Source organism: Cynoglossus semilaevis, chromosome 18 (genome assembly GCF_000523025.1).
Source record: "Cynoglossus semilaevis isolate Cse_v1.0 chromosome 18, Cse_v1.0, whole genome shotgun sequence".
Taxonomy (NCBI): Eukaryota; Metazoa; Chordata; class Actinopteri; order Pleuronectiformes; family Cynoglossidae; genus Cynoglossus; species Cynoglossus semilaevis.
Window position 1 is genome coordinate 4,885,540 of NC_024324.1, and position 9,770 is coordinate 4,895,309.

A 9,770-nucleotide genomic window follows, 5' to 3' on the forward strand; every position below is an offset into this window, starting at 1 on the left:
ACTGAAAAGATTAGACATGTTTTTTTAAACAAACTTTATTTCTTCATTGTTATAATACACACAGAAAATAAAACGTAACCCAAACACTATACTTTAATCAGTATTATCAGTTCATTCTATTAAGGAGGTGAGCAAAATACAAAATATGACAAACTGATAAGGATAAAAGGACAAAAGGAATGCACTATTTAAAGCTGTGTGTCTTAGAAAACTGCTTTTAAACATTTCGTTTTGGGGATAAAAAAGTAAGAATTTGTCTATGTTAGACATTTGTGTATAGTTTTAGTATATTATGCCTTTTTCTTTTCTTTTCTTTTCTTGCAGTTCACTTGGTGGCCATTAGGGAGTTGCCTGGCTCCATATCCATAGCAACCTCTACATGGAATAAACACCAAACAAACAGCCCACAGCTATCATTGCTGGAATTCTGACAATGGAGGAAAAAAGCTCAAATGAATCAGCTTTAAAAGCCATCGATGACTACTGCGAGTACAGACGGTCTGTCCCAAAGTTAAACCATGTGCTCTAGGAAATTTGTATTCATTTGCAATTCATTTGTTTATTCGTACACATCTGAAGCAAATGACTATGATGATTACAGGGGAAAAAATCTCTGCTTTTCTTCTGGCATTTCAGTCCTTTGTGCGTGTCGTCTACCTTTAACACAAATTCTTTACGGTGTTGTGTCTCCTTAAAGGATTGTGGGTGATGACGATGGAGGTGTCCTGTTCACTGCAGAGCAATATGAGGAGTACAAGAGGACAGTTGTCCCTCGACGTATGAAAAACAGGCTGTATGTGAGCTTTGGTGTCCCAGGACGCATCGACTGCAAACTCGTTGGTCCTGAGACTCAGTGTTTCTGTGCACATAGGTACTGCAGTGTCCCATCAAGCCATACATATACAATACATACTGGCATAAATGTATTTGTGATAACATACTTTTATGCAGGTATAAACAACACAAGACAGATTTTGAAGTCATTCCCTCTGAGCGCCCCCTGGTGCTTCCGTGCCGTGTGAGAGGGTGTTGCTGTTCTGCCTATCAGTATGTTCCTCGAAACGGGCCAAACCCTGTTCGCTGCAGATGTAAACACTTGCCAGAGGACCACAGTGAAGCCACAGGACATTTGTGCAAGAAGTGTAAGTCTTAAATAAATAAATAAATACATTAATTAATTAATTAATTAATTAATAATAGTAAACGCGATTATTTTCTTAAAACCCTCCAATTAAAGTATAATAATAAATGGCTACCAAATGCATTGTATTTGTAAAGATGTACTTTATTACTTAAATTTTTTTAATTATTTAAAAATATTTAACAAACATGTCTTTTTTCATTTAAGGCAATACCTGTCATGGGTTTCAGAGCCCTTTTACCTGTGGCTGTGGTCAGCCCAGCTTTGCCCACCAGACACTGGTGAGTATGGCATTAAACACACATTAATAAGATACGAAATAATAACATGCCTGAAAGTTAGTGCGAATCAAACATTGTGATGACAATGATGTTTGCAGGTTGAGACAAAGGCAGAGAGGGAGGCACGTGGAAGGCCGGTAGGCAGGGATGTCCCATATGCTGCCATGGGGGGGCTGACTGGTTTCACTTCCCTTTTGGAAGGCTACCTCACACTGGAGGCAAGCACCTCAGGTATATGATGAAATAGTAAGAATAAAACATAATATAATAACATCGATGTAAATTACTGGCATATAAAATTCACATGAATTAGTCAGAATGATTAAAGGTAATAATATTTTTAAAAGAGTTGAAACTTTGAGTTATTATTAGGTGAAAGAGTTTAAATGTTATCAATCCTTCTGAACTGCAACGTGGAAGATGTGTGAGTTCCACTGGGAGGCATGTGAGGGCAGCAGAGAGTCGAGACACACGGGAGGCAGCTGTTGGGTTGTGAAATAACCACAGCATTAAAATAGTTGTACAGACATCCAGCACAAATAGTTTCTAGACAGTTTTGTCCGGTATTACATTTAATAATTTCTTTGTAAACCTCCTGAAAAACTTTCTTTTTTGTCTAGTTATTTATGTATGTTTTAATGTTTAATGGCAACTAATTGTTTAACCACGCATTGATACTAAGCTGGTAGACATATTCCAGAATGTTAAAAAAAAACACTATGCAAGTTTCTGTTGTTCTCACAAAACAACAACAGTTTAGCCATATCCCGTAGGATTTTTAAATATATATTAAATCATAAACATTATGAATGTCTAGATCTGCGATCTAATATTAATTCTTTGTTATTTTTCAGATCAAGTCACAGACAGTGACAGCCAGCAGAGGAGCACCAAGAAATAACCAAACATCAACCTGCAGCACATACCGTTCATTATATTGTAATGTTATTTTCTTAACTTAAGCTGTAAATAAATCTGTTCTCTGGTGTAAAACTTCCTGTTTTTTTACACCTAACGTGTGGTTATAAAACACAGTCATGTACTGAAGAAGAGAGAACGATATCTGTCCTCCCTCCCGTGCTCACTCCTTAAGATTAAAAGCGTAGCATGTTCAGTGATGAGCGTCTAATAATATGATGATCGATGTGCTGTTTCTGACTGATTAATCTCATTCCTCACGGTAGATCAGCAGTGATGAGAACTGATTGAATCCACACGGTTTAACACAGAGTGAAGCATGGGTTTTTTTCATATGTTGACCCACTTTTTCCCAGTCTTTCCAAGGTATTCATATTTATTTAAGCACTCATCAAAAGGTGATGTAAATGTAAACACACTGGCGCTGGTCAGCACCATTACACTTTGGTTGTGTCTATTTGTGCGTGTCTATAGGAGCCTGCCAGGTCCAAACCTATTCCATTCTATTTAGATTTTTGAGCACAATTCAGCTGATGCTGAAAGATTGTGTTCTTTTGTAAATATAATGTATATTTTGATTCAAAATTGCAATAAATAATGCAAAGTCTCTGACATGTTCCATGATATTTAGCTTCTGTGGGTGAATGCGCTTAAATACTCTGTTTGTGAAGAACTGTACCTTGATGAACTATATTTTAAAGCCCCATCTGACCAGTAGTGGTACTGCATCCAGGATGTATCGCTATAAATGAGTAAAGAGCTACAGAATGCATTACAGGGGTTAGTGTCCCCACAAATATAAAAAGAGTTTGCGCAGGGGTGTGGGTGTGTGTGTTAGTGGGATGAACAGGTGTTCTCAAGATGGCGTGAATAGGACTAGAGGTTAAGCACGTCATGGATGCACCTGGGTCCCATCTGAAAGCTGACATGTCAGACTGAGTGTGTGTCTATGGTGACCACGGCATCAGGTGGTCACATATTCACTTTAAGCCAATCATGACCACTTTCCTAAAAAAAGATCGGATGCTTGAGTCAAACTTTCTTTCAGAAAAAAAAGGAAGTAATTGACCTGATTCAGTCGCTTACTTCCAGACACTTTTCTTCACAGAAGGGTAGAGGCAGTCGCTGGAGTGGGTGAGCAAACAGCAGAGCAAAGTCTAATTAATTTAGGGGGCTTTGGGCTAACACATTATTCTGCCACAATTACAAATTAGGGCAATTGCCTCACCATGGCAACACTATTTAGGACTCCACAGGTAATTTACTCTGACCATTGGTTAAAGGGAGTGATTAGAAAGCTTCTTATATAGCCATGGAAACCACACCCAGGTTGATTGACAGATCCGACGTTACTAACCTGTAGCCAGGCTGAGATCAAATTGGCAATTACTGCACAAGGAAACACCCAATTACCCTGTGACAGCGATGGTATGGAAACACTAGCTGGAGAAGAAGAACACACTCAGCTGAGTTAACGACTCAGAGACAGAGCACAGAAAGACAGGAGTGCATAGTTTCAGCTGAAACTGTCAGCCAGATACCAGAAGCGAGCAGGAAAAGTATGTAGAGTTAAAGTAAGATCCTTCAGGCTGCTTCCTGCGAAACAAGTTTGAAATACGTCAATGTGAGTCAACCGCAGTGCCGGTGATGACGGTAACTATTTCATCATGAAGCATTTCATGATCAGAAATGATGACAGACTGTACATTAAGATGTGTCCCACCTCATGTATACCATATAAAAAATAACACAAACTTATCTATATCAAATATGTTGAAGTACAATGTTACTTTTAAAATGTGCTGCCTGTGGTTTTTTTCTTTTTTTTTTTTGTTTTGTTTACATAAGGTCCAAAGTTTAGTTTCCCTAACATCAGGGCTGAAGACTCTGACCCTCACTCTGACCCACACACCTGATCCGACCAGCCTGTCAGCCTGATTCTGCTTTTCTGCCAATCAAAAAAAGCCCCATCAAGCTTCTCCCTCAGTGATGTTTTCACCACAGGTGCAGATGTGGCGACGAACACATGCCCATACACACAGAAAATGACATCACAGAATCACAGAAGACACCAACAAACACTAACAGGCGAACATTCATTCGTTTCTTCTCAGTTTCTAAATAAGCAGGACTGAGGGGAAGTAGAGGAAGGATAAAGGATAAAGTGCATCATGTATGGTTTAGTTATTACATATATAATGTAAATATACCTTTTTATATACATACGATTATTTCCTATTGTTGCTATTGTTGGATGTGATTGTTTTTCAAAATAAAGTACCATGCAGACCAAGGTCAATAAAAAGATAAGATAAAGAGATAAAAAGATTTTTAATGACCCCTGGCTGTCTCTGCTGTGCACATCAGTTGGAATCAGAATGTCTTTCACAAACATTTGATTGTGAATAACAAAATACATGAGGAGCATGATGCTAAACAGGGTTCTGTCAGTGCTTTTTGTCGGTAATAGTAGTGCTTTCCTAGCAGCATAACAGAGTGTCACCGTAGCACAATAGTGCAGCCAGAGTCAGCAATTTAAATGTCAGGGTTGTGTGTTAAAAAAAAACCAAAACAATGTAACAAACCGGGAAAGTGGCAAAGCTGTGTGAGATTCAGCCTCTCGTCATGTTTCTTTTTACAGTCTGTCTGCACGAAGGAGCAGATTCAGACGGTTCACATTTGTACACGCGATAAATGTAAAGTCTGATTCAAAGCAACGAGAAATTGAAGGGCTTTTCATCTTGATAAATCTCAGGAGATGACTAATCATCCAAACTGGGAGGTTGATAAGAGGAGGGAAAAAATTAAATTTGCATTTAAACGGGCCGCTCTTTGAAGAATCCATTCTATGAACAAATTATTGATGGTAATGGCAAACCCAGCATTGGAGTGACAGGCTCAGAGCAGCGGTGCTTTATTGTTGCATTAATTGTGGGTATGATTGGTTTAATTAGTAGAAACATCCTGGGCTGTTTTAGGGAATGTTGGTAGCTTTCTTTCCCACAGCAATGATATAATTGCTGCTGATGTTGATTGGTATAAATGACCCCTGCAGTCACAGTCATTCACTTTCTTCAACACCACTCTGCTAAATCTGTTAATCATTGTCAAGTATTTCTTATTTGATCTTATTTTTTTACATTTTTATTAATACTAGTTTTGCATCTATTCTACTTCAGCGCTGTTAGCTTTATTTTTTGCTACTTTTTCCTCATGTGTGTGTCATTTTCTGCAACAGGTGACTTTCAGTGTGGGATGAATAAACTTTAATCTAACCTAATCTTATTCTCTTGTGTGTTTATGCTAGTGTATTTTAGAACTCTGGTGAAGTGAGTGAACATGAAGAGGACCAGGAGTAGAATACTTCACTGTCTGTGATCAACGTGATTGGGTCATGACTCCGAGCTGTCTGTCGCGTCTCGTTCCCCATCCTCCTTTCAGCATCCTGTTAAATCCATAACGCTCTCAATGCATCTCCTCATAAAGGTTATAAAGCATCTCCGCTGAAGTATTCTGGTTTTTTATAGATTATACAGCAGCGAGCCGACATACAAAAGCTTTATGAATACCTTGTAAATGAAGCACTTGATCATACGGAATCACTTGAAGTGCTGTTTGGGTGTTCTTATTAAGTGGGTATCTGGAGATTGGCCTCTTCTTTGGCTGATGCATCTCAACACTCACATTTAGGCCTTTTGTTCCCATCAAGTTTCCCAGTCTCTTCTTCCATCTGATGGAATGAAGCGCAATATATAAAAGAAGAACATTCTTCAACACAACTCTGTTGGAGATGTTTTTATTCCCGATCACCACCGGTGTCCTCCTGGGGGCCTACAGTATGTCTGTCTGACGTTCCCATCACTGCCATCCTGTACATGATATTACTGATCTTATTGTGAGAAAAAAATTCATTGTGAAATCAACTGTCCCTTGTGACACTGACGAGGCCTGGTGTATTTGTTATTTTTAATGATGAAAAACGTGGTCTGAAAAAAGTAAATACATTTCCACTACTATAACCCAATAGTTAAATAAAGTTGATTAATATTATTCAATTCAATCGTCCTCACAAAAAGAAAAATATATATTTATTGTAGTCTTCATTCGTGTAATGACTTAATTATAATTATGTGCAACGCTCTTATGGTCACGTGATGTCTGTAAGTTACCTTTGATCCATCTGTAACAGCTGCAACAACTTTACGTGGTACGTGTATTTCTTATTTTAGTTTGGATTGTTGCTTTTGACGTGTTTGTAAATTGCTTTTTTTTTTTTAAATAACAGTTTAGTTGTGACGTGAGAAAAAACCCTTGAGACGCGCAACAGCTCTGACGCGCTTTGTGCTGCGCGTCTGGCGCACACAGGTATAAAAACGCAGAGCGCACACCAGGCACACAGAAAACTCAGAAGAGAGACCCGAGGAGAACGCACAGACTTAACCCCGAACTACTGGAAAGTGTGAGTATTTTTTATTTTTATTAGCAAAAACATTGGCTTTGCATTGCTCTACCGATGCCCTGACAGACTGACCCTGGCCGTTAATCACTCATGAGGACGCTGCTATGCTTTGTATCCAAATAAAGAGACAAACATTCTTTTAAATTGAATTATTTTCCCCTCCTCTGTTTGGACAGATGCATCCTAACTTGGTGAACTGGCTGGGGACTCTGGGGTTCCTGCTGTGGGCGCTGCTGTGCCTGAGCGCCCTGACCGAGGGATACCCGGTGAAACCAGAGAACCCCGGGGAGGACGCACCGGCGGAGGAACTGGCCAAATACTACTCTGCCCTGAGACACTACATCAACCTCATCACAAGACAGCGGTAAGATCGACTTCCTTATTATTTATATTTATATATGCAGGATGTTGATTGAACCAACAAGCCCATCTTTTATTTTTTAGTAAAAATAGTTTAATTCTTTTGCTACTAATTGATCATTGGACTGCGTGATTACCAGCTTTTTTTAATTAACTGCTGGTATAAACTGCTTTTTCGCAGCATTTCCAGATATTAATAGATGTTTTTTTAACAGCTTAAGAGCTGTGAACATCCCATTCAAATTTATAATAACGAGCTTTTAACTTTTTAATGGGCATTCTCTCAGCAGCTTTGGTCGTTCCCTAGCAACCTGCAACACCCAATCACAATCGCAGACAGCTTTATTAGGAACTCTAATAACACATATCTAATAAGCCTGGCTCAGGTTGGAACCCTGTGCAACTACGTGAAGTTCAAACTGAGCATCAAATATGGGATGATATGTGTCTGTGAGTGTGTCATGGTTACTGCTGGGTATTTAATAAAAAACACAGAGGGCAAAAAACTGTTTCCATACACAGGTCAGGTGGGAATAACCTGAACAGTTCTAGCCAATAGAAAGGCAGTGTTTTTTCATATAAAAACTATAGCAGACTCTTTATTATGGCTTTTCAAGTCATATATAAAAACCCACAGTTATTATGTTTACCCTAAACCAGGCAGGAGCAAACTACGGCTCGTGGGCTAGATACGGCCCGCTGGGCTTTTCTAATCTGGTTCACCAAACACTAATGTCAATGTCACTAATGTCAATCCTTCTGTTTCATGCATGACAACGAATCGACCGTAATTTCAGTCGATGCCACTAGATGACAGCATACATCAAATGTGCCAAATGTCATTTTAACCCGTGAACCTAAACGTTTGTCCATCTCTGGTCTAAATGATAGACAGAGATGATGCTGCAGGTAGTCAGTCATCAGTTCACTGCCATGTAACTCTATGTACTTGTGTGTCAGGTATGGGAAAAGGTCCAGTCCTGAGATTCTGGACACGCTGGTCTCCGAGCTGCTGTTAAAGGAAACCACAGACACACTTCCACAATCAAGGTGAGTGTGGTTTTGTAGGAGAACTATTCTGTTTCACACACAGTCAACTGATCTCTGACGTTCCCTCCTGTCTCACCAGATATGACCCATCCATGTGGTGATGTCACCATCCTCAGTGCTGCCCCACAGCTGCTGACATCCTGACCTCGCCTTCATCCAAGTGACAACGCGACCTCTAACCTCTGCACCTTTTCTCCTGTATCCTCTGTCGCCACTCCTCCCCCCCCCCCTGCTTGTAGTACCATTGAATTGTTAATAATTTATTCAGTGTGATCATCTGTGGATTCTATTGAAACAAAGAGATGGAAGGCCATATTGTTTGTATTGTACAAATGTGCAAATAAATAATTATTTCAATGAATATCGTTGTCTTTTGGTATGTTTGCTTTGTTGATGAAATAGAAACAGTTGTTTACATGATGGTGTATTAAATTAAAACATGAATACTCAAGTATATGAACACGAACCACAGCCTAAGAAAACAATACAACATGAATCTGTAGTGAAGTAATTCACATGGAACTTTATAACAGGCAGCCAGACTAGGAGAATGATGTGTGTGTTTTTACTGACAAACCCAATGCCTGCAGCACACACACAAATCTTACACAGACTTAATAACATCACCGAAGGCTACTAAATTACCAGGTTTACTGGTAAATGGATCAGTTATAAAGATTTAGTATGAAACACCACCTCTCTGTGAATGATGGTCAACTAAGGGCAGAGTTTATCACTAAAAGTGTGTCACCTTTTAGTCCTTATAGCTAGAAGGCTTGGGACTGTACTTCAGAAAATACTGCATCACTGCATGAAAAATACTGGCTCAGATCCTTTCATGCAAAGAGGAAGTCATCCATCTGCTCCGAGCAGGAACACAGAGCCAACGTTGGATTTTTATGTTAATAAGATTTGAATCTTTGTCAGCAGAAACACCAAACCTCTTTTCTTTTCCTTCTGCCTGATTCAATTATGCATTGTTTGAAATGCATCAAAGAAGTTGTATTATTATAAAACGCATCTTATTTTATTTTGAAAAAAATGATAGAAATAGTGGTTTGTTTTACTGCATAAAATATCACCTTAATTTCCCAATAGACAGATGGGCTTGATGGACTGCCACGTGACACACCTTAAATCTTGTTGGTGACGTCAGTATCTCTTCATGGTGAAGTCATGTCGGGGCCTGCAGCGCCACGCCTGTCCCTTTTACTTCCCCTAATGTCCTGAAACAGCGTGATTCTTTGAGACAAACACTTGTATGTGTTGGATCCAAACAGCATTAACACGTTTCTTCACGTGCAGTGAAGGAGCCACAAGCGTCGCTCAGCTAGGAGCTGTTTTTAAAAAAGCCAATGGCGCCCTCTTGTGGCCAAATTGACTATGTAAATGAATGGAGCCATGCTGTAAAAATGCATTTTTCAGGGGAATTATTGTAATTACACGGATGGTTAATTTACCACAACATGACATGGAGTCAACTCACTGAGCACAAATCAGAGTTAGAGGAGACGCTGCAGACCCGCAGTCCTCGATGGAGATGAAATATTATCAGGAAGAG

At 39.4% G+C, this 9,770-nt stretch overlaps 2 protein-coding genes across 3 annotated transcripts; both read left to right on the forward strand.

The window, feature by feature from the left end:
• Nucleotides 1-211: 211 nt before the first annotated feature.
• On the forward strand, nucleotides 212-2,388 carry fam221a (family with sequence similarity 221 member A). Of its 2 annotated transcripts, XM_008331276.3 has the most exons (7): nucleotides 212-245; nucleotides 325-498; nucleotides 698-871; nucleotides 952-1,142; nucleotides 1,349-1,422; nucleotides 1,521-1,653; nucleotides 2,277-2,388. In XM_008331276.3, the coding sequence occupies exons 2-7, from the start codon at nucleotides 434-436 to the stop codon at nucleotides 2,321-2,323; spliced, it is 684 nt and encodes a 227-aa protein (XP_008329498.1). In that variant the 5' UTR covers nucleotides 212-245; nucleotides 325-433; the 3' UTR covers nucleotides 2,324-2,388. The 2 variants fall into 2 exon arrangements, with proteins under 2 accessions (XP_008329498.1, XP_024920906.1); XM_025065138.1 differs by lacking the exon at nucleotides 212-245 and having other exon boundaries at nucleotides 252-498.
• A 4,187-nt stretch (nucleotides 2,389-6,575) lies between these two features.
• On the forward strand, nucleotides 6,576-8,554 carry npy (neuropeptide Y). The gene is made up of 4 exons (XM_008331274.3): nucleotides 6,576-6,799; nucleotides 6,976-7,163; nucleotides 8,120-8,209; nucleotides 8,289-8,554. Exons 2-4 carry the CDS (start codon nucleotides 6,976-6,978, stop codon nucleotides 8,308-8,310), a joined length of 300 nt encoding a protein of 99 aa, XP_008329496.1. The 5' UTR covers nucleotides 6,576-6,799; the 3' UTR covers nucleotides 8,311-8,554.
• The last annotated feature ends 1,216 nt before the right edge of the window (nucleotides 8,555-9,770 follow it).

Coding starts and splice junctions, on each gene's coding strand:
- fam221a (XM_008331276.3), top strand. CDS start 434: ATGGAGGAAAAAAGCTCAAATGAATCAGCTTTAAAAGCCATCGATGAC. Junction 499..697: donor GACTACTGCGAGTACAGACG/GTCTGTCCCAAA, acceptor GTCTCCTTAAAG/GATTGTGGGTGATGACGATG. Junction 872..951: donor CAGTGTTTCTGTGCACATAG/GTACTGCAGTGT, acceptor ACTTTTATGCAG/GTATAAACAACACAAGACAG.
- npy (XM_008331274.3), top strand. CDS start 6,976: ATGCATCCTAACTTGGTGAACTGGCTGGGGACTCTGGGGTTCCTGCTG. Junction 7,164..8,119: donor AACCTCATCACAAGACAGCG/GTAAGATCGACT, acceptor CTTGTGTGTCAG/GTATGGGAAAAGGTCCAGTC. Junction 8,210..8,288: donor GACACACTTCCACAATCAAG/GTGAGTGTGGTT, acceptor CTGTCTCACCAG/ATATGACCCATCCATGTGGT.